The 21,228-nt window shown below is 42.3% G+C and overlaps 1 protein-coding gene across 2 annotated transcripts; it reads left to right on the plus strand.

The window, feature by feature from the left end:
* Positions 1–333: 333 nt before the first annotated feature.
* On the plus strand, positions 334–20,716 carry LOC108929130 (chloride intracellular channel protein 5-like). Of its 2 annotated transcripts, none has more exons than XM_018743480.2 (6): positions 334–682; positions 15,171–15,280; positions 15,707–15,832; positions 17,811–17,917; positions 18,588–18,769; positions 19,112–20,716. In XM_018743480.2, the coding sequence occupies exons 1-6, from the start codon at positions 335–337 to the stop codon at positions 19,274–19,276; spliced, it is 1,038 nt and encodes a 345-aa protein (XP_018598996.1). In that variant the 5' UTR covers position 334; the 3' UTR covers positions 19,277–20,716. The 2 variants fall into 2 exon arrangements, with proteins under 2 accessions (XP_018598996.1, XP_018598997.1); XM_018743481.2 differs by lacking the exon at positions 334–682 and adding an exon at positions 7,697–7,936.
* The last annotated feature ends 512 nt before the right edge of the window (positions 20,717–21,228 follow it).

Below are 21,228 nucleotides of genomic sequence, written 5' to 3' on the forward strand. Positions count from 1 at the left end.
CTGTTTGCCTCCTGTGAAGGGTACACGATAATATTTTGGCAGAAAAATGGAGAACGACCATGAAAACGTGTATGAAAAGATAGAGGGAGGTAACATGTATGAGAACTCAGACGAAAAGGAAAGAAGCTCGACTGAAGCCATGTACGAGAACCAAGGTGCTATATACGAGACCCCGAATGATGTGAAACAGGAGATTTACAGTGAGCTGAAGGAGGATGAGACTGGTGAACACGAAGACCGCTCCTCTCCTGATTACATGAACACAAGAAAGGCGAGCGAAGAAAGTGAAAAGAAGGAGGAAGACTCTGATTCACAGAGTGAAAGCGAGGAAAAGATGGTGGATGAAAAAGAAAGATCATTAAACTCACTGGAGGAGCATCTAGCAGAGGAGTCAAAGGAGTCTCCTGTGGTCCTGGATGAAGTTAATGGGGCAGAGTCTACCAGCTCCTCCTCATCTGAGCAAGGTGAACCCATAAACGATGAAATGGGCTCCCCGACAGCTGAGTATGAGGACAGCGTGGAGGATGGCATGCTCATGGCTTTCAGTTTGTCCTCCAGTAAAACCAACGAACCCGAGGAAATCATTGACTACAGCCTTCGGACAGAGGACAGAGACAACAGCTCTGCTGCAGAGGCCAAGGTGGCAGATCCAGGCCAACCTGAGATTGCCCTTTTTGTCAGGGTAAGGACCCTCTTTCTGTCATTCCATACAATCTCTTACTGTTACACACACAGCAATCAATTAGCACTGGATCAACTGCACTGCACTAATTCTACTGATAAAATAAGTTGCAAAAACATTCCTTCACCAATTAAAATACCCATACATTCCCATATTTTAAAGCTGAAATGACCTTTCCAATTATTCCTTCTGTGCATGGAGATAAACAATCGCAAGGGCAAATAAGGTGTGGTCTTTGATAGTTCTAATTACTTGTAGCTGCTAAATGGCTCGAGTAAAAACTGTGTACTTTGCAAAACAACCTCAGTGAAAGTGAGGGGGAGATAAATTTGACAAAAGAACGTGGGTATCCCAGAAAAAAAGCATACCAGTTTTCTGTAACACCTTACTTTCTTCACCCCTGTAAACTTTCCAGTCACCATTTTCTCATAATAATTAAAAAAAACTAATTTCAACACAGCAATTAATGTGTCAGTGGCTATATGTTAAGCATTAGTTTAGTAGAAGTACTCTGATGAAGTGTTGAATTAAATTATTGGACTATCCTGTGAGAACCTTTGCTAGAGCTATTATTCTTTGTAATGATTAACTGATCTGCAATAGTCCACACAAACAGGAGAACAAGTTAAAGGTCTAACTTGTGCTTCTGGAGGAAATATGATTTTATATTAAGTGAGCATTCTCCACCCGCAATAAAACATATGTGTCTCTGTTATGTAAACGGTTGTTTCAACATGTCATTAAGACTTTTCTCCTGATTGTTCAACCGAGACCACTGGTTTAGGAAATTAACTACAATTAGAGGTTTATTTTGAAATCGCATCTTTCCTAGGAAGTTTGACTCATCGCACTTGAGATCAAATGCAGTCGGCACACATGCAACAGGTCCCTTTAGTTACACAGTACCAGTAAGTTACCACAATAGCAGAGCATGTGTGAGGTCTTGATACTAATCATGGTGTCCTGTGAACATCATCATCAGCAAGTAGAACTGCTGCACTTTGGGTCCCAAGCTTCCTTTGCCCCAGTGTGCTCACTTTACCGTAGTCATGAACTGTTGCAACTGAACTTTGTTAACTTGATCTAATCATTAACTGGCTAACTACAGCTATAAAAATGAGGGTGAACTTCCTACCATAGTAAATTATGGTATGGAGTGTACATGTAAGTAGGGTTACAGTTAGCTGCCAAAGTAGTTTTACTATTCTAAGAAGTGTGTGAGCTTCAGAATGTTAGCAATCTCAGTGAATTTACATTTGGTATTTGAAAGAATTTAATTAATTCTGAAATTTTATTAACATGGTATTTTATTCATATACAATACATACTGCATATGTTCAAATCAGAGATATTCCTAGAAGACTGTGGAAATATTTGCAAAACTCAGTCAACATTTTTTGTAGCTCACTACGACGTCCCATACTGTACAGCCATCTAACGCAAATATGTCATTCATTGTAACGCCTCTAATTTTTATAAGAAACTACTAGACACTTAGAAAACATAAATTAGTATATAATTTACCTCAGAAATTCGAGTAGTAGTACGCAGAAAGCATTTCCTGTTACACGAAGATTAAACTTGACTGGCGGTCTAAATACTAAACCCTCATTGACTTATGCTCTTTTCTTTTAATAACTTTTTTAACGCACAATACTTTTAAGCAATGTCATGAGAAGTAGAATATTTATACTTTCGTCACTTTTGCCTGAAGAGGAGCAGCCCTGCTGCCGTTACGGAGTGTCCACGCGGCCGCGAGACGCAGCAACCCGCTCCCGGGCGTTTTGTAAGCGCGTGCCGCGTATTCGTCTTCGTTGACTCAACGCGGTGAACTATTCAACCAGTCTTTAACTAAGGAAACTAGAAAGGGCTCTTTTGATAAAAAAAACACCCCCGCAAATGGGCCTTTAGAAAATAAATAAAAAGCTTATGAACTGAAGAGGAAAACTAGCGGACAGAATTTCTGAAAATATTAAACAAGCGGCGTCTTAAGATACACAGGGCAGACTTTTTTTTTATGCCGCGTGTTGGTAACCCAACGAGAAGTCCGTATCGGAGAGCGGATGACTTAAGCTTAACGTTTAAATACAAAATTGTGGAGAACTGTTTCATAAAAGAGTTTTCCGACGCCGCTCAGGACATTCATTACATTTAAAACGAAGGTTACCGTTTAACAAGAAAAAACTGTAGTCACGCGCCCGTGCTGTCTATGATCAAACAACAGCACAGGACAATAGGAGCGAAAAACGGGGATTTTAGTGCCTCCTGGCGGATTGCTGATGAACTGCACCCTTTCCGAGCGTTTCGCACTGGTGTGGTACAGCACAGTACAGTATAGTACAGTGCAATACAATACAGTATTGTGGTCTGTATGGATGCTCCAGCTATACTGTTCCCCGTGCGACAGGGACCTCTCATTTAGTTGTGCAGCACAACCAGTTCAAAGCAAGGCCATGATTTCTCTCCCCTAGTTGGTAGCGGGCTGGGTACATTTAGCCATAATGTCACGCTTGACAGGGAACATAAAACATGTACAATATGCAATAAATGTGTTTACACCATGATTGTAAAACCTCAAACATGGTGGGATGGATACTCTTGTTTGCCAGACCTAAGAAATATGCTAAGATTCACCAAATGATCCACCTTGGCGTGAGTTATGTGTAATTTAATATTTCTCTGAAATTTGCAGAGCCATTATTATATTTAATGCACTTCAGTTTATTTTTATAGAGGGCTGTTATCACCAGGGTAGGATCAAAAAATACAAGGGAGAAAAAAACAAGATTGAATCGAATTTACAGGAACAGCTGGAAACAAAACTAACCATTTATAGTCTGCAGTAAGTCACAGCATTTTGTGCTGTGATTTGAGGACGTCAAGAGTGAAAAATACTGGCACTGAATCACTGAATGTAACTTACGGGACTTTTCCATTTCAGCTGTTTCTTCTTGTCACTATTGCACAGTTTTACATGTGCGCTTTACTACACGATTTACTCGGTATTTGCAATCAGACTGGATATGAAAGAAATTAACGGTATCTTTCCGTTTATTTCCAAGCAGAAACTACAGGTAATATTACGCGCAGCAGAGCCCGTTCGCTGTAAGCGGTTGTGCGGTGGAGCTCCACCACGAGAGGGCGCTGTACCCCGATCTCGGTGCTCTTCAGCCTGGAATTATGTGTCGCTTTGATTTGAATAACCTAGTATTTTCTGGATGAAATGAGGCGCTTGGCTTCTGCTGATGAGCTTTTACCCATTTGTATAACATGGCACCGCTGATGTTTTCTCACTGGCCTTCAAAACAAACCTGAATCATAAGAGCCGGTTCAAAAGAAGTGCTTAGTTCTTCGTTTCAAGCAATAATAGTACATTAAATATGAATGATAACTTAATCCTAAGGGTGATTTATGATTACTGTGATTTATTATTGTTTTGTAAGAATTAAGACATGTCGAATATTGTTCTTGAAATACATGGCAGTAGTAGTTGACATTCTTAACTCCCTTCAGATATTTTTGACAATTGACCGTTGCACAAAGTTAATTAGTGGTAGTTAAACTGCCGTGTGCTGTTAGTCATGTGAAAGAAACCTTTGTTGTAGTTTAAAGAAGTTACCTCTACATCTAAGTGCGGTAAAATCCGAAGTGAAGGGGTTCGTTGACTCTGCCCTGAGTGTGACTAACATGTAGGCCATGTGATTGCTCCAAAGTCAGTAAAGGGCAGCCTGTGCAGGGGGCAAAGTTTCCTTGTGCTGCCTTCTGATTGGCTGGGCCACACACCGCTGGGGCTAAAAATACCGCTCATATATAAATGTGTAGCAGGGTGCAGTCGAAGTCAGGGCTGGATGACAAACACAGGCTAGAAAGTGCTTAACAGTACTTTATTTATGATTTTTTTGGGGTTAAACTCACTTGTTATTATCAATAGTGAGTATACATATTTGTAATAAATATTCTAGTTGAGTATAAATGTGTAAAAATAGAAAACAGTTAAAGATTTTGCAATTCAGTGCGGTCTGCAGACTTTTGAGTGCCAGGAAAGTAGAAGTGATGCAAAACCAGAATTCTTTTGTGAGAATAAAAAGTATTTAAAAGTGAAAGAAACAGAAGGTGTATATATTAAAAAATCACCTGTTTATTTTTAACTTACAGGAAAATAAAAATGTACATTGAACTTCCGTGGTTAACGCATTTGTCCTATTTATGACTTGCGACAGCTAGCTATTTCTGCAGACCTATATTTTAATTGCCAGAGGGGAGAAAAACTATGAAAACCAATTCCCACGTTTAAAGCAATGCCAATGATACATAATTCAGAAAGGAATCTTACTTTTCAAGTTTCCTGAGGCTGATCAGATGTAACACACCAGGGCCTTTCAGTGTGTGAAGGCCTATCAATAATGCATCAGGCCAATTCCGTCTCATTGAGTTCCAGGCACACAAGCCTTCCAAGTGCAGAGGAACTGTAGAGCGCCCCCCTCTGCCACCGAAGGCTCGAGTCGTAGGAAACGATGGTCTCCGAGCACTGGGAGACACAGCAGAATGGCACAGTTTTTTCAGCCTTAAGAGTTACACTATGTCACCTGCTTAATTCTGAATTTACAATAAATGTTTACTATGTGAAAGCTGCCTTAAAATATTACATTTCTAAGTAATTCGTCTGTAGAATACATTTAAACATTGTGTGTCATTCTCAAATACATTTCGATTTTAAGCGCACATAGTCACATTCCAGTTTTATCATATCAAAGCAATGAGAGCATGTAGCTAATAATTGCTGGAATGTTTAAATCACTGTGTGTTCATTTTGTGTAGTAAATTCCAGCCATAACTCACTCTGTAATGTAAACATGAAATTAACTGTAGGGATAACATGACAGGTTAAAAGGGAGAAAGGGGGGTGTCTTAAAAATAGTTTTATCCTGGTAAGTGTATGATCCAAAATGTAACTCTGATTAACCATTCTATTTTCCATTTTTGAAAAAGAGTGATAGAAATGCACTAACAAATCATATTATCACACAAAAAAAGGGGTAAGGGGTGCTTGTACAGCTTTTTCTTTCGGTTACAGGCCCATCCATGTCCTGCCTGAGTTGGCACGGCAGTCAGCAGGGACTTTTGTTCATTCCACACAACACACACGTTCACTATGGATGGCTCAGGTATCAGGTGCTCGTTGATCAGCGCCCGATCGGCAGCGGAGATTTCCAGAAGCTCTAAATTTAGAGTGCACTAGTTGGAATGCCCGAGCACCCTGGCTCAACGAGCACCAACTCTGCGTCCCTCTGTACCCTGCTTTCCATTTTACACCAGTGATTCATAGCAGATCTAGTTTCCTATCATTAGGTCACGTGCAGAGGCTCGGCCACGGAGAAGTCTGAATTACAGCTTTCTTTTTAAGACTCCCAATAAACCATGGTGTAGTTCTCCAAAGTCAGCGCTAAAGTTATATTAAGCTAAACTAAGCTATGCCGCTCAACGGAGTGCTGTTGATTCAGTCTGCACTGAAAGTTCTGTATCTTTTAACAGCGTCAGTCATGCGGACACAAGATATGAGTATTTCGTCAAGGAGCGTTTGATAACTGCTTATCACTTGGAAACTTGAACACGCACAATAAACGTAAAGTTGGCCGCAGATCAGATGCTCGTGGCCTGCACTATGAGAGCTCTTCCAACATCGCTGAAGGAAGGAGTGATCCCATCTTTTTAGCCCACCTATAGATGCTGCTCTGTGTTGTTCACAAGATTAAATTGCAGTGCAGACTTTACTATCTGTTGGATAGTATTGATGGGGTGTTTTTGGCTTGCCCGCGGTCGAACGGAGTGTGTCATCATCACTGATTTAAGATATTTGGCTTAGAAGTGCGCCGCAAATGGTGGACATGTATTCTCCACACACCAAAGTCTTGTCATGGGAAGCTGTGGTTTGCTTGACACACACTGTCAGTGCTTTCAAGTAACAGAGTATTCTGTTGCACCACTGGTTCTAATATATCATGAGCATGTTCCTGATTATTTTCCGTTATACTTGAAAGAGAAAAGGAAGTTCAGCAAGGACACTTGGAGGAGGACTTCCATTCATTGAGCTGTTTTGAACTAAATGGTTTGCCGGCTATTGACCCCAGCATTAATGGGAGGCCGTTTGCTAAAAACAAAGTTTAAAGTTTTGAAATTGTACAGGTACTGTATATAGGTGCATGGTAGATAGAGGTCACTGGATACCACACTTGTGTAACAGAACTTACCATCTAATTAGGGGAAACACTAGTGGTTAGTGAACAAAAAGGAACCTAGAGGACTTTTGAGGTTTTTCCAGATGAAATGGCTTCTCCTGCTTTAAAATGAGGAAAAAAACAAGCTTAAGTATGATACTGTATTTTGCCAGGAATATGACTTTTACATATGTGCATACATAAGTAGTATATATATATATATTATAATATACAATCACCTTATGATACCATTACATAATGCGGTGTAACTGATCCAAGTAAGCGTTCATTTTGCAAGTGTACATGCATAATATAATTAAAGATATTAAAATACAATACAAATAAACTTATGATATCTTTATAATGTATAATACAATGGAATCGAACCAAATGCAAGTAATTACTATTGTACTCAGAGTACTATTATATTCAGATCCCTTGAGGCAAATCTTCAGTATTAGAACTTATTATCCGCCCATGTCTCCCTAAAATTAAATAATCTGAAGGTGTCGGCATGGCGGTATTAAATCTATAACTGGCTCTGTAAATAGTGAACCCCACAGGGACGCTGTGAGCTGAAGTGGATGGTGGATTAAGTGATAAGGGATGTGGGCGGGGTCTGTATTTAAGCTCCTCCCACTCTGTCAATCTGTCCCCTACCTATTTTGCTGCCCGGCCATTTTTGGCAGCCCTCTGACAGAGAGAGCTATTGCACCCTGATAGCTGGGGGGGTGGGGGGGTAGGTAACACTCAACACGCTCTACGGCCACCTGTTGCCCCAGCTGGATTATTACCTCAGAAGGGGAGGAAGAGCACACAGCACCCTCACCACCCACCCCCACCAAAGAGAGGAGCCTCACCGCTGCCTCACATGGTCTCCCAACAGAGGGATGATGTAGATGTGGTCTGACTTGCATGAGGACACAAGCAGATCTGAGATCTCTCTGTGACCTGGAGGCAAGATAAACAGACTAAAATGACCGACTGTGGCTCCGCAAACGGAGAAGACAAGGACCCAGACATTGAGCTTTTTGTCAAGGTAAGAAAGAAAGTCGTGTGAGTCTCTCCCTTAAATGTCAGAGCCAAATTTTGCTGCGAGGGGCAGTTTGAAAGGCAAAAAAATCCAAACATTAGCACAGGCAATGTGTTTGTGCAGCGGAGTTCTGGATCCTTCTATTTTTGTGTTCGAAGGGCTCGTGTAACACAATATTTGTGCTAGAGTTACTGCCGCGTGCTTGGCACCGGTTGGAGGCTGGTGCTGTGACAGCGGAGCCTGTCGAAGCCCGGACAGCAGATTGAGGGCTAGCGCGCGTGGGGGATGGCAGCGCCAGGACCATACCAAAAATCTGTGTGTGGTGGCTGGCGGAAGCACGAAGCATACCTTCACTGACCTCAGGAGTCACCCCTGGGGGTGTAGACCAGACTGGGCTCTGTGTTCCCGATGGGATGCTGAACTCCAGGTGTCTTCCGTGCTGACATAGATCCTCGGCCCCCCGCAGACATGACTGTTCCTCCTCCTCCTCATCATCCTGCCCGGGACACCTGATCCTGACGTGCTTCCCCGGGGCTGCTCTGGCTCATTCTGCTCATGTCTGTAACATCTCTGCTTCAGGCTTTCCAGCACTACAGCATTTGATGATAGCAAAGCTCCCAAACACTCCTCTGTCTATTTGGAATAGTGTAATTCACAGCGACAAACATGCAATTCTATACATTTTTCATTGGTTCGGTTTCAAGATCATATACGAAGAGCAGGATGCAATGCAATGTGCCCCACTAAATATATGGCCTTGGGAGGAGGAGCAGGACTGTCCAAATACACAGGTGAGCAGTGAACCCATTAGTATCTGTCTATATAATCTTTTCCCACATTAGTAGGGGAGACAGTGAGCGAGAAGAGAGCCAAACCTTAATGATCCACACAGTTGGACTCCCGACCCCATGTACCTTTCTCTCCCCAAGCTGTGTCCAGCCTCCACTCCTATTAGGAGTAGCTAGTAGTGTAATGCTTTGAGCTGTTGCCTTTGGACCTAAGGGTCACAGGTTCAAATCCCAGTTGCAGTAGCCTTGAGCAAAGTACTTACCCTGAATTGCTGCAGTAAAATTAGCTAGCTGTATAAATGGGTAAATAATTGTAAGTCTCTTTAGCAGAAAGTATCAGTCCCATGATACTTGTCCCTACAAGTCATTTCCCCCCAGTGTACACAAAAATTCCCTGATAAAAGCAAATTCACCCTGCCCACTTGCCATGTATCCTTTGACAAAATAGCACCACAGTACTCTAGAATGTGTTAAATATAAGTGGCTGTTTGCTGTATGAGGGGGCGCGGTGGCGCGGGTGGCGTGGTGGGTTGGGCCACAGTCCTCCTCTCCGGTAGGTCTGGGGTTCAAGTCCCGCTTGGGGTACCTTGTGACGGACTGGCGTCCTGTCCTTGGTGTGTCCCCTCCCCCCTCCAGCCTTATGCCCTGTGTTGCCGGGTAGGCTCCGGTTCCCTGTGACCCCGTATGGGACGAGCGGTTCTGAAAATGTGTGTGTGTTTGCTGTGTGAATTGCATCCTAAGCAAAATAAGAGGGAAGGAGACATCGTGAATCTCACTGTGTACTAACATTAATTATTTAGCCATACATCTAGTTTGGCATGGTGCTTTCACTTGAATCATCTTAACCCGACTCATCTGAAAGGGGTGAAAGAACGTCGCTTTAATAGCAGTTCCTAAACGAGTGTGTCCGTTGATTGTCTCACAACAGTGCCAAACTGTCACCTGTCACAAGTTAAGAGTCCCTGGATGGTTGTCCTGCTAATCTCCTGTTGGACTGTCCAAGTGCTTTCAGTCACAGTTGGAGGGAAGATCTCAGCCAGCGTCCAGTGGAAGTATAAGACACGAGAGGTGATCTCATCAGATGTGAGCGATGTATGAGCACGCACGACAGCAGGCTCCTTATACCGAACACTTGGTTTAACTGTCTCCTCTGAAATTCAGTGAATCACTACATGCTCACTTGTAACAGGCAGGATGTCACGTTTATATAATTGTAAGAGACGAGGCAGGAGACAGGAGATGCAGTCGCCCGTAGCTGTGGGCTTTTATTTGCTAGAGAGCGGAGAAGGACGGAGATGGGAAAGGGGGAGCAGGGAACAGGTAGGGAAGGGTTTCGTGCGGGCTGGGAGAGTAGGGTCGATCGGGACGAGGGCTTCGTGTCAGGGATCGGGTCGGCGGTCGTCTCGGTCCGGTTCTCCTCCTTGGTCTCTTCCCCCTGCTGCCGGGCACCGGGGAAGAAATAGGGGATGAAATCGGGGATGAAATCAACCCCAGCTGTGGCTGCTTTAATCCAGTCTCCGCCCCCTCCCTGGGCAGCCTCAGCGTGCTACAATAATACGAAAAGTTTGAGTGCGTTGGCTCTTCACTAAGTTTGCAACAATAAATGGCGTTAATGTGAAAATGAAGTTTGTAATTGTTACAAAGAGATGTGACATTTAGGGACTAGAGGATGGTGTGGATCTTTCTAGCAAGCCCTTTTTTAAACCATGAAAGGTGGAAGCACTATGCTGCACTTGATGATATAAAGACGTTATGTGTAACATTGGTGCTAAAAGGATGAAGAAGTCTGGGAGGAGGCCGCAGGTTGAGATGAGCGAAAAGGGACACGTTAGTCGAAGGTGGTACCGAAAGTGGTGCAGCGCTGAGCTTCACGCTTCTTCTGCAGAAAGAGCTGAGCAGGGATTACTGAGCCCTCCGATCCCAGGGACCGTGGAAAGAGCAGAACGGTGGGCAGAGAACAGCCTCACATTTCCTTTCCAGTCATGGTCTGTGAACATTTGCTTGTAAGATCTTGAGTGGTGGGTACAATGAAACACCGTAAAAGGGCAGTTAAGGATGTTTTTTGTTATTTTTTTCCCAAAACGTGGCTAAAGGTAAAGCTGAGAACATAGGGTATAAAGGGATGGTGGTCAAGAGTTGAATATTAAAAGATGGTCTGATCTGCACCGAGAGGTCAGGGACTGAGAGATGGCGCATATACAATGGAAGACCACTGACAGCAGTGGAGGTATCACGAAGGTAAATAACACCTGACAGTGAAGTGATGGATTTTTATCTATGGCTATGGTCAACGGCTGTGTGCTTTACAGACATCGTAAGGGGTTCAAATCCCAACCATGCCGTGCTGGACATCTGATGGCCTGTATTCCCTGGGGTAGGTGGGATGGCTGAGATTCTCCCCTGCTCACTGCCCACTTTCAGAGCTCTGGGTGAAGTGGAGCGAGAATCAGTCCCCGTGGAGAATGTCAGTGTGTTGCAGGATGGACGTAAGCAGGTTATGTGTACACAGGAGGTATGTCTTCACTCTCTGAGTTGGTGTGGATGTGGTGTTTTGAAGGAAGGCATAACATTTACATTTATTTATTTAGCAGACACTTTTCTCCAAAGCAGCTTCCAATGAGCTCTATGTAATGTTATGATCCCACACACCTTATTCACCAAGGTGACTTACACTAATAGATACACTAGTTACACTGGGTCATTCATCCGTACATCAGTGGAACACACTCTCTCTGTCACTCATACACTCTGGGGGAACCTGAACAGCATGTTTTTGGACTGTGTGAGGAAACCAGAGCACCCGGAGGAAATCCATGCAGACACGGGGAGAACATGCAAACTCCACACAGACTGAGTGGGGATCAACCCCATGGCCTCTTCCGTCACCCCGCTGCTCGCTGTACCACCGTGATGCCTAGGAACTGACTGATTGGAACACGAACTGGGAATTGGGTGTAAAATTCCTCCTGAAACTGAAAGAAATGATCAGCATTTTGAGAGAAATGTGGTGGAGGAAGGAGGGCTGGAGTATTATAGAATATCCTCTGGGAGATTTGGATTTAATGATGGTTGTCATTTAGTATAAAGCCTTTAAATTCCATCCAAGAAAAATCCCATATTCCTATTGTTTGCCAAGCTAAACACTAGGCAGGAATGTGTGTATTTTGCATGTGATGAAATGATGAAGTTACATTTACACGCAAGATGTTTCCGAAACACTGACTGATATGAAACATATTGCCCTAAAAATGAAAATAGCAGTAGCAGCAGTAGTGTTTGAGAACATGCCTGCCATGGCTTACACAGGGACAAAGAAATGAGAATTTAGAATAATTATTATACTTTTTACATTGCATGCACAGCATAGATGTGGCTGACTTAGTTATTGCTTTTATCTTTCATATTTATGTTGTGGCACATTTGAGCATGTCTGGCATCGTTTAATAATCACATTAAATAAGTCAATGTGACACTGAAGACAGCTGGGAAAACTGTAGCCTGGGCAAACAACAGACACATTGCTTAGCTTATTTTTCTAATTTGTGTTTTAACTTTAATTTAGAGTGTTTTAATTTTGAATTTTGATAACAGTGTGAGTTTCTGTTTCACTTTTCGATTGAAAAAAACATCAGTACCCAACCTTTTTTTTTTGGTTTTGATTTTAATTTCAGTGTGACAACATTCAGTGACCAAGTTTGCTGCTTTTCATTGTTGTACGTAGTGGTGTCAAATGTGCTGAGGCTGCATTAAAAGTTTTAATTGTCAATACACAGTCATGAAGTTTTAATGTTATACTCCAGTGATGAATGCCTTGAAACACAAATGGACTGCATTGTTTTAAGTCCGCCTTTCTCCGCTCCCTCGAACGCCGCATGTGAAATCCGTATAGAAGCAGCGGCATGTGACTGCTATTGTTGTGCACTTTCTAGATGTTGATTGACTATTATCAAAGGCCCCGTGTTGTGTTTCTGCTGCTCTGCTGCTCTCATTCAGCAAAACAGAAAGAGAGCTTTCGGAACAAAACGGATTGGGTATCGGCAGTGGAAATTTGCGCTCTTTGTGCTGCCAAATTGATTCCAAACACGCTGAACGGGGTCTACCTGCACACATAGCAGTATGGATTCATACGCGATGCTGCTGGGGTGGTACTGACCTGTTCAGGAGTACAGATGTGGCCTCCTGAGCTGGATACTGCCTTGTTTCTGCAATTCAGCATTGTCAGCACAAGGTTTTATCATTAAATATGTACAGTACTGCTCAGACGTCTGACTCCAGGTAGACAACCTGGGCAACACTTGTATAAGGCAAACTGGACAGAAGAGCGAATGAAAAGAAACCCTCAAGTATCCTACATGGGTGGAACCTGCTGCAGAAGAGCTGGAAAGATGTGCTGGCTGATCTTCAGATCAAACTTTTTACCAAATATCTTGTGGGGGGAAAAAAAACTGTTTCCAGTACTCAAACCAGTTTCCGGTACTCAGATTTTTCGCTGGTACTGTATATTTGGGAGAAATCACTCTCCATGTGTTTCAGATGTTGAAATAAATAAAAGAAAGTGTGGGAGATGAAGGCAGGGATTTCAGATTGTTAAAGAATATAATTTTAAAATGATTGATTTTTAAAATTTTAGATCATTATTAAATTTTTGTACATTTCAGCTTTACTTAAGAGTCTCTCTCACTCAAACCACTTGTCCGTAAACTGAGGTGATGGTGGTAAATCGGAAAACAGAATATAATTTCAGAACAACTGTCCTTCGTATAGGTGGCAAGCAGGTATATCACGTTGTTCCATGTTGTGGGCCTCAGTGCTCCAGTAGCTGAGCCATGCACTTTTGGGGGGCAGAGAGGACTAAGTTTGGACACTGCTGGTCATCACTGAGAAGCCAGTTTGTTTGACTTTGGTTGGAACTACGAGCACAAATGAACCCTTAGTGACACTGTGGAAGGTGTGCGCATTTCACTAATATCACAAAGCTCATAGCTCTCCATGGAGCCTCTGCAGTATAACAGACACACATGTATGACACAGCCATGACTTTTGGTTTCTTAGTCAAGGAGGATGACGTGATGACTGTGCATACAGAGGCTCTTTTAAACACTTCTTTACAGTAGCCTTCTCAGGTGATTATTAGGGGCTTTTCTGGATGAAGATGAAGCAATGATTTTCACGGAGGCACCTGGGGCAGAAGGTTGATGCAAATCTTCCGGCCCCGGGCCTAATGAAGCAGGTAATGGAATTGTCGTGCATAATTCATGGCATCTAGCGGATCTAGTGACAGGGTTAGATTTCCACAGCCTATCTCATGTTGTGAATTGAAAACACGATCCCCCCCCAACTGAGTTATGGAAATTTAGAGATTTCTTTTCTTAAACTAATAAAGCGCTTATTTGTCATGTCTTTCGCTACAGTTTTCTTGTGTCTGGTATGTAAGTATGTAGGTGGATAGTCAAATGTAGGAAAACACATGAGTTCACGGTATTAGTGAGCATTAAATACTTTGCACCAGGTTCACGGAACCCTGCGGCGTGATTCCTGGGAGATAAATATTGATTGCATATCAATAAGTTAATGATTAAACTCAGTATGACAGTCAGTTATAATACAGATTTTCTTTTATTACAGTAGAGAAAAATAGAATATTGGAAAAAAATGAAAAAAAAAATGTTTTGATCACCATGATCATACATCTTATGTGATAAATTTAGGAATGAAAGAGTGTTGTAGTGTTACCATTCTGAAAACGTTTTCTATGAACTGTCCATCTGATCTAGATACAGTTTTCTGAGCAGGCAATCTTATGAACTAGATTTTGCTCTTATGAATATCTCATGCTATTAATATGTTATATATGAGGATGCTTAAACAAACTTGTCATCCAGATGAAGCAAATGTTGACAATGATTGTGTAAGGATTATGCTCCAGAAAAGGTTGAATAACCTTAGTGTCAGCACAGTCTAAAAGTAAACAAATACATGTGTGTTTTGGTTTCCCCGTCTGATATGTGTCTTAAACCAAGACAACTTATATTACAAATTGCCCTTGTGTACAGCACTCTGCATCCTGCAGTATTCTTTCTCTGCCTACCTGTTTTATCATTCAAAACTTTTTATTTCTCTGTCAACTTTATGAAATTTATGCAACTTTTAACTGGAAGTAGAAAGTGATGTCCTTGCATGTTTATGAGAACAATTTGATGGTTACGTAAAGTTTCATGGTGACAGACTCACATACATTTGAATGAAGCACATTGTTCCACAGTTGGCTGCCAGGGCACTTTTCAGCAGCCAGAAGCATCGCTGTGTCATGGCAACAGATCCTCTGCCATCTCCACCCGTGAAATGCCAGTTCTGGTTGCCACTGGGGGTGTTGATCATGGTACTGACACTTGCATGCTAACGCAAGGCTTCTCTCTCTTATTGTGTGTGTGTGTGTGTGTGTGTTTATGTAGGCGGGGAGCGACGGAGAGAGCATCGGCAATTGCCCCTTCTCTCAGAGACTCTTCATGATCCTCTGGCTCAAGGGGGTTGTCTTCAATGTCACTACCGTGGACCTAAAGAGGTACCTTGTTTCGTATTAGGAGTAAAAAGTGCATTAACACCACTTGTGTAATTAATAGTGCAATAATCGCCCAAAAACAGACAGTATGTCTATATCAGTATGTCAGTATGTTGCTCATACTGCATATTAACATGAAGATTGCCACTTACTTTCATGAAGGTTATGGCTTTATTTGTGTATTTTTACTCAGCACAATTTTCAAATGTACTGATTGTTGGTTATTGGATTATTAATTATTAATATGTGTAATAATATACTCCCTCCTCTAAAGTAGTAGCTCCTTCAGTTTGTGCTACAGTAAACAAAGTCACCTGAACCTGGTAAACGGGATGTAGTTTTGTTACGGAGGAACACGTGGACAGTTAACTGAGGCAAGGCGAGTAACACATGGAGACTGACTGTCTGCTGACCTCACGCCCTGCCCAGGAAACCTGCGGACCTCCACAACCTGGCCCCGGGCACCCATCCCCCGTTCCTCACCTTCGATGGCGAAGTTAAGACCGACATTAACAAGATCGAGGAGTTTCTGGAGGAAGTGCTGGCGCCTCCAAAGTACGTTCACTTGCGTGTCAGCGTTCTGCGATACAAGTTCGGCGCCGGAGATCACAGCCTGCAGACGTGTCACTTTTCAAGTGGCAGCAGTCCACGGCTGTGGATGTGTGACATTTCAGTTGTGGTGCCTTGCATCACAGTCTCGTACGATTGTTCTCCTGGATGATCTTCCCAAAGAATCACTTGTGCTCTTTTCGCATATAATGGTTTTGAAAACTGAAACTGATCTCTGGGTAAAACTGAATTATTTCTTCTGATTTGGTTCTACGCAGCTGTGCAGCATTTTAGTTTAACTTAATTTAAATTAAAAACGGTAGCTATACTGATGCTACAGACTTCATCCAAAAGCAGTGTGCGCAAGCCTCTCCGTTAAATGCTGCGATATTTAGATTTGTTGGGTACCTTTACATTTAAGGAAGTAATAAGGATGATTTATTTGGTAGGCAGGATTTGCAAGTAACAGGTAGCATGTGATTTAAGGTGGCTGCCTTGAAATATGAAATTTGATCCCAGGTTTAAAACCACACTCCTGCTGTAGTACTCGATCAAGGTAGTTACCCTAAATTGGTGGAGTAAGAAAACCCTTCTGATGCAATGGGTAGATCATTGAAAAGTTGATGGTTTAACACTGGAGGTTGTCTTGGAAAGAGGGATTACATAAGTAAATGTGCATGATCATGGGGTGTTCTCTAATTTCCTGTGAATTTTCTTCCGGTTGTTGAACTGCACAGGATAATTTTGAAACTATGTATTGCCTGAGATGGAAACAATAGATGTGGTATATTTATGGCACGGTGGCACTGCAAGTAGCGCTACTGTCTGACAGTGCCTGGGTAATGCGAGAGGACATGGGTTCGATCCCCACTCAGTCTGTGCGGGTTTCCTCGGGGTGCTCTGGTTTCCTCCCACAGTCTGAAGACATGCTGGTCAGGTTCACCCATAGTGTGTGAGTGACAGAGAGAGAGTGTGTTCCACTGATCTATGGATGAGTGACCCAGTCTAAGAAGTGTATCTAGCAGTGTAAGTCACCTTGGTGAATAAAGTGTGTGAGGGCTGGTAACACTCCATAGAATTCAATGGAAGTTGCTTTGGAGAAAAGTGTCTGCTAAATACACAGAGTGCAAGGCTGAAGAGGGAGGGGACACACCCAGAATGGGATGCCAGTCTGTTGCAAGGCACCCCAAGCAGGACTTGAACACTAGAACCACCAGAGAGCAGAACCTGGCTAGGCCCCCTGTGCCTCCTGTCTGCTAAATAAATAAATGTAAATTTACAGTAATGTAGTGCAACAGTAAAATACACAGTACTGTATACTTTCAAGGGGGACGTGGTGGCGCAGTGGGTTAGACCGCGTCCTGCTCTCGGGTGGGTCTGGGGTTCAAGTCCTGCTTGGGGTGCCTTGCGATGGACTGGCGTCCCGTCCTGGGTGTGTCCCCTACGCCCTGTGTTGCCGGGTTAGGCTCCGGCTCCCCGCAACCCCGTATGGGACAAGCGGTTCAGAAAATGTGTGTGTGTATACTTTCAACCTGAAGGCTGCCAGGATTTATTTTGAATCTATTGCAGCCCCAATATAATTACTGCTGTGAAATACGGCTTTTTATATTGCTCTTTTTTTGTCACTTTTAAGAAAGTGATATACAGTCTGTAAATTTGGCACTCACAGTATCATTCGTAAAAAGTATATAAACTTATAAGGAAAATGCCAGGAAACAGTTAATGTTTAAAGTGCCATACAGCAGCTTTTTAAACATTATATGGTATGAAAGCATATGGACAGAAAACTATGCTGTGAACGCAGTAGTCAGATGCATGCAGTGTCAAAGTGTATGCTGGTGATGGGTGAATGATGGGATCAGGTAGGAGATTATTACTTGAAGTATCTCAAGCAGATCATAGATCACGACTAATGTAAATGTTGCAGCGGCTGAACTGTAGCTGTCGGTTTTCGACGGCTAATTGAATGCCGCTGTCTCTTTAGGTACCCCAAACTCGCTGCGAAGAACAGGGAATCCAACACAGCAGGGAATGACATTTTTGCCAAGTTCTCGGCATATATTAAAAACACAAAACCAGAGGCCAACGCAGGTATGTAGAACAATGTTATTTTGAAGAAAATTTTTAGAGTTGCTGTGTGCAAACAGACCCTGTGTGTTCAGTGCTGTGACCCTCACATTAATTCATTTTAAGGGCTTAAAAAATTCTTTTGGATATTTTTTTTTATGACTAACTTTTTATTTCATGTAGAACATTCCTTCCTGTACTCTTTAGCAGTATTTTTTTCCATGTCCTCAGCTGAGTATTAGATCTATATAACATGTTTTCCTTGTCTGCCATCTAGTGGGAAAAGACTAAGGCACTATTGACATAGAAGAAGGTATTGGCATTTTTCTTTGGATGGAAATGGGAATATTATACTAGGGGAAGCCAATAAAACATTAGCGCGTATCTCAGCTGACGGCGCGAACAGATTGAACATTTCCTCCAGTCCCTTCCCAAATTACGTTTCATTTGTACTGAAGCTATTTGTTACTGTTCCTGTAAGCGTTTGGAATTAGACAAGGTGAGCAAAGTACAGCAAGGCACTGTCCCTCATCCTTGTACTCCCCCCCCAAGTAGAAAATATTAAAATAGATTGGAAACTAATTAATAAAACCATTTGATGCCACAAATTACCCAACAGAAGTTGAATTTGGTAGAATTTGAGGTCATGCACTGCAGGTTTTTGCACTCTAATCCCGCTTTGTGGTATCGTCAGGTCTTGAGAGGGGTCTGGTGAAGGCCCTGAAGAAACTGGACAGCTACCTAAACACTCCGCTCCCAGACGAGATTGACGCAGACAGCATGGAAGATGAGAAGACCTCGAACCGCAAGTTCTTGGACGGCGATGAACTGACTCTGGCTGACTGCAACCTCCTGCCAAAGTTACACATAGTCAAGGTAGGTGGGGGCAGTGACACAGGCCATTAGCCCGGAGCACGGCTGAAGAGCTACATTCATAGCATTCGCAAGTAGCTAAGGCCTTTTCTACGTCGAAATTATTTTCTAAATGGCAGGCAAAGAGCCAGCTGTTTAAAGGGGTTATTTGTACAATAAAAATAAAGCAAATCTGACAAGTAATAAATGCTTATGTGCCTAAGAGTGACTAAGTCTACCATAAAGCCTGGGGGCTGTGATATTAATACTTTTTTTAATAACTGAGAAGCACTCATATAAATAGATGGCGAAATGAAGTTTGTTGACGTAACAAGTGCCAAATATTGGTGTGTCGTACTTCACCAGGTTGTTGCGAAGAAGTACCGTGACTTCGAGATCCCGGCAGATCTGAGCGGGGTGTGGAGGTACCTGAAGAATGCCTATGCCAGAGATGAGTTCACCAACACCTGTGCGGCCGACAAGGAGATCGAGCTTGCCTACATGGATGTGGCCAAGAGGCTCGCGAAGTGAGGGGTCCCGGAGCTCCCCTCCCCACCAGCCGGAGTCACCCTGACACGTGGTGTGCTGTTGCCATTTCCCACTTTCCCTCCAAGCTTTGGTCAGTGTCAGAGCTCAACCTGGCCGGGACACACCTTGCGGCTGAGGTCCTGCCAGCCACATCCTTTGCCCTGTGTCTAACAATTCTCATTTGTTTTATTGTATTGTGAATGCTAAGGTAGGCCCAGGGTACCTTTCGCACAGTAGCATTCGAACGGGTGACATGATCAGTTGCCTGCAGTATATTTTCTTTTGCAAGCGTTCGCGTCGTAACGGCTGGGTCGAGGCAGTTTGTCTTGAGATGACTGAACATACTCTCTCAGAAAAGTAAATCAATCACATATTTGTGATTGTGAGCTGTGTTGCATGACGCAAACATTAAATTAATTAAACGCTGCAGCTGTTATATTGTCATTGATTTAGTCTTGCTTTTGAATGAAATGCATAGAATTCTATAAATATTCTATTTATATACGGAACAAATCTCTTCATTTTTTGCACAAATGAATTTATTATGATTGTAATAATTTGTATTCTGTGTGATAGCTCTCTATATATATTTTTGCATTGTTCAGTTAATGCCAGAAGTGGTCAAAAGATGCAGTTAATTGTCTTAATTATGTTGCCTTCATTTTCTATCTGAACATGTCATATTAATCAGAACAACTTAAACACTCCTACAGATCCTTTCTTTGCAGTATGCATGGAATTCCTCACATAACATCTGTTGATGCTATATTATTTTAACATCATTATTTACAGACAGCAATGTATCATGTCATTTATTACAGGCAATTACTAACATGGCAGATAATCTACAGTAATTAAAATTTCTATATTTTTCTGCTGAAATTTGGATCAAGCAAAATTGCTTGCTAAATTAACTCAATCGCTATGGACAAATATAATTTTCGGAAGGGAAGTCCACTTTATTCCAGTATCAGACCAAGAGAAAAAGCAGGAGCGGAAGAGTAATTATACAAGGAGAGAAACTGAATTGCCATTAAATTAACCTCATAAATCGTTACTGAACATACTACTGATACAACTATTTTTGGAGGGTATCGAGTAATAAATCAGAAGAAATCCCACTCGTTCACACTTGCCTTTTCTAGTGTCAAAGGTTTGGCAGCCATGTAGAGGACCTGAGGTTTATGAAACACCAAAGTACATCACGAGTTCTGTGAATCACCACGGTGAATCTCTTAAAACCACAACTCATAAAAGCGTCCGTTCTGCAGAGCCCTGCGCTGTTTCATGATAGACTTTCAGGAACATGGGCTCCTCTGTGGTTCCTACAAATGTTTTTGTTTGAAATTAGATCGCTAACACTATATGATCACTATGATAAAGCTTGACAAGTCCTCACAGAGTGCACTGACTGCGACGAAAAATAAATGATATTTTCACAAAGCCCTATGTTTCATGTACTTTTTTCCAATGCAGTAAAGAATAATAAAGATAAAAAATCCGCTATAAATATGGGTCAGAATTAATTCTGGGGCAGAACATGCTATATAGTACTTAACGCCAGTTTTCACTGTAATCAAACATTTTTGGGTGATTATCATAAATCCCTCAGCCATTTTTAAATCATCAGAATAAAAATGGACCCTTTAAGCTCTTAGATGTGTTCTCCGACACTATTTGCGGCTAAATGTGCTCATATTGTGCTTCTGTATGTAGAGCCCTCTTTTTTTTTCTTCAATTAATCTCAAAACGACCTCGTATAACACGATCAACAGAACAAGTAATGAATATTTTAACTTGCTTCAATGCTCTTTGTAAAACAAAAAAGCGGGTCCGCGTTTCACCCAATTCCCCTCAATTCCCCTCTCTCAGAACTGCTTCTCCCTTTGAAAGATCCTCATATGTCTGATTTGCAACGAAGAGAAATGATATTTACTGAACGGCCTCCTTGCCAG

This window comes from Scleropages formosus, chromosome 1, assembly GCF_900964775.1.
Source record: "Scleropages formosus chromosome 1, fSclFor1.1, whole genome shotgun sequence".
NCBI classification, from domain to species: Eukaryota; Metazoa; Chordata; class Actinopteri; order Osteoglossiformes; family Osteoglossidae; genus Scleropages; species Scleropages formosus.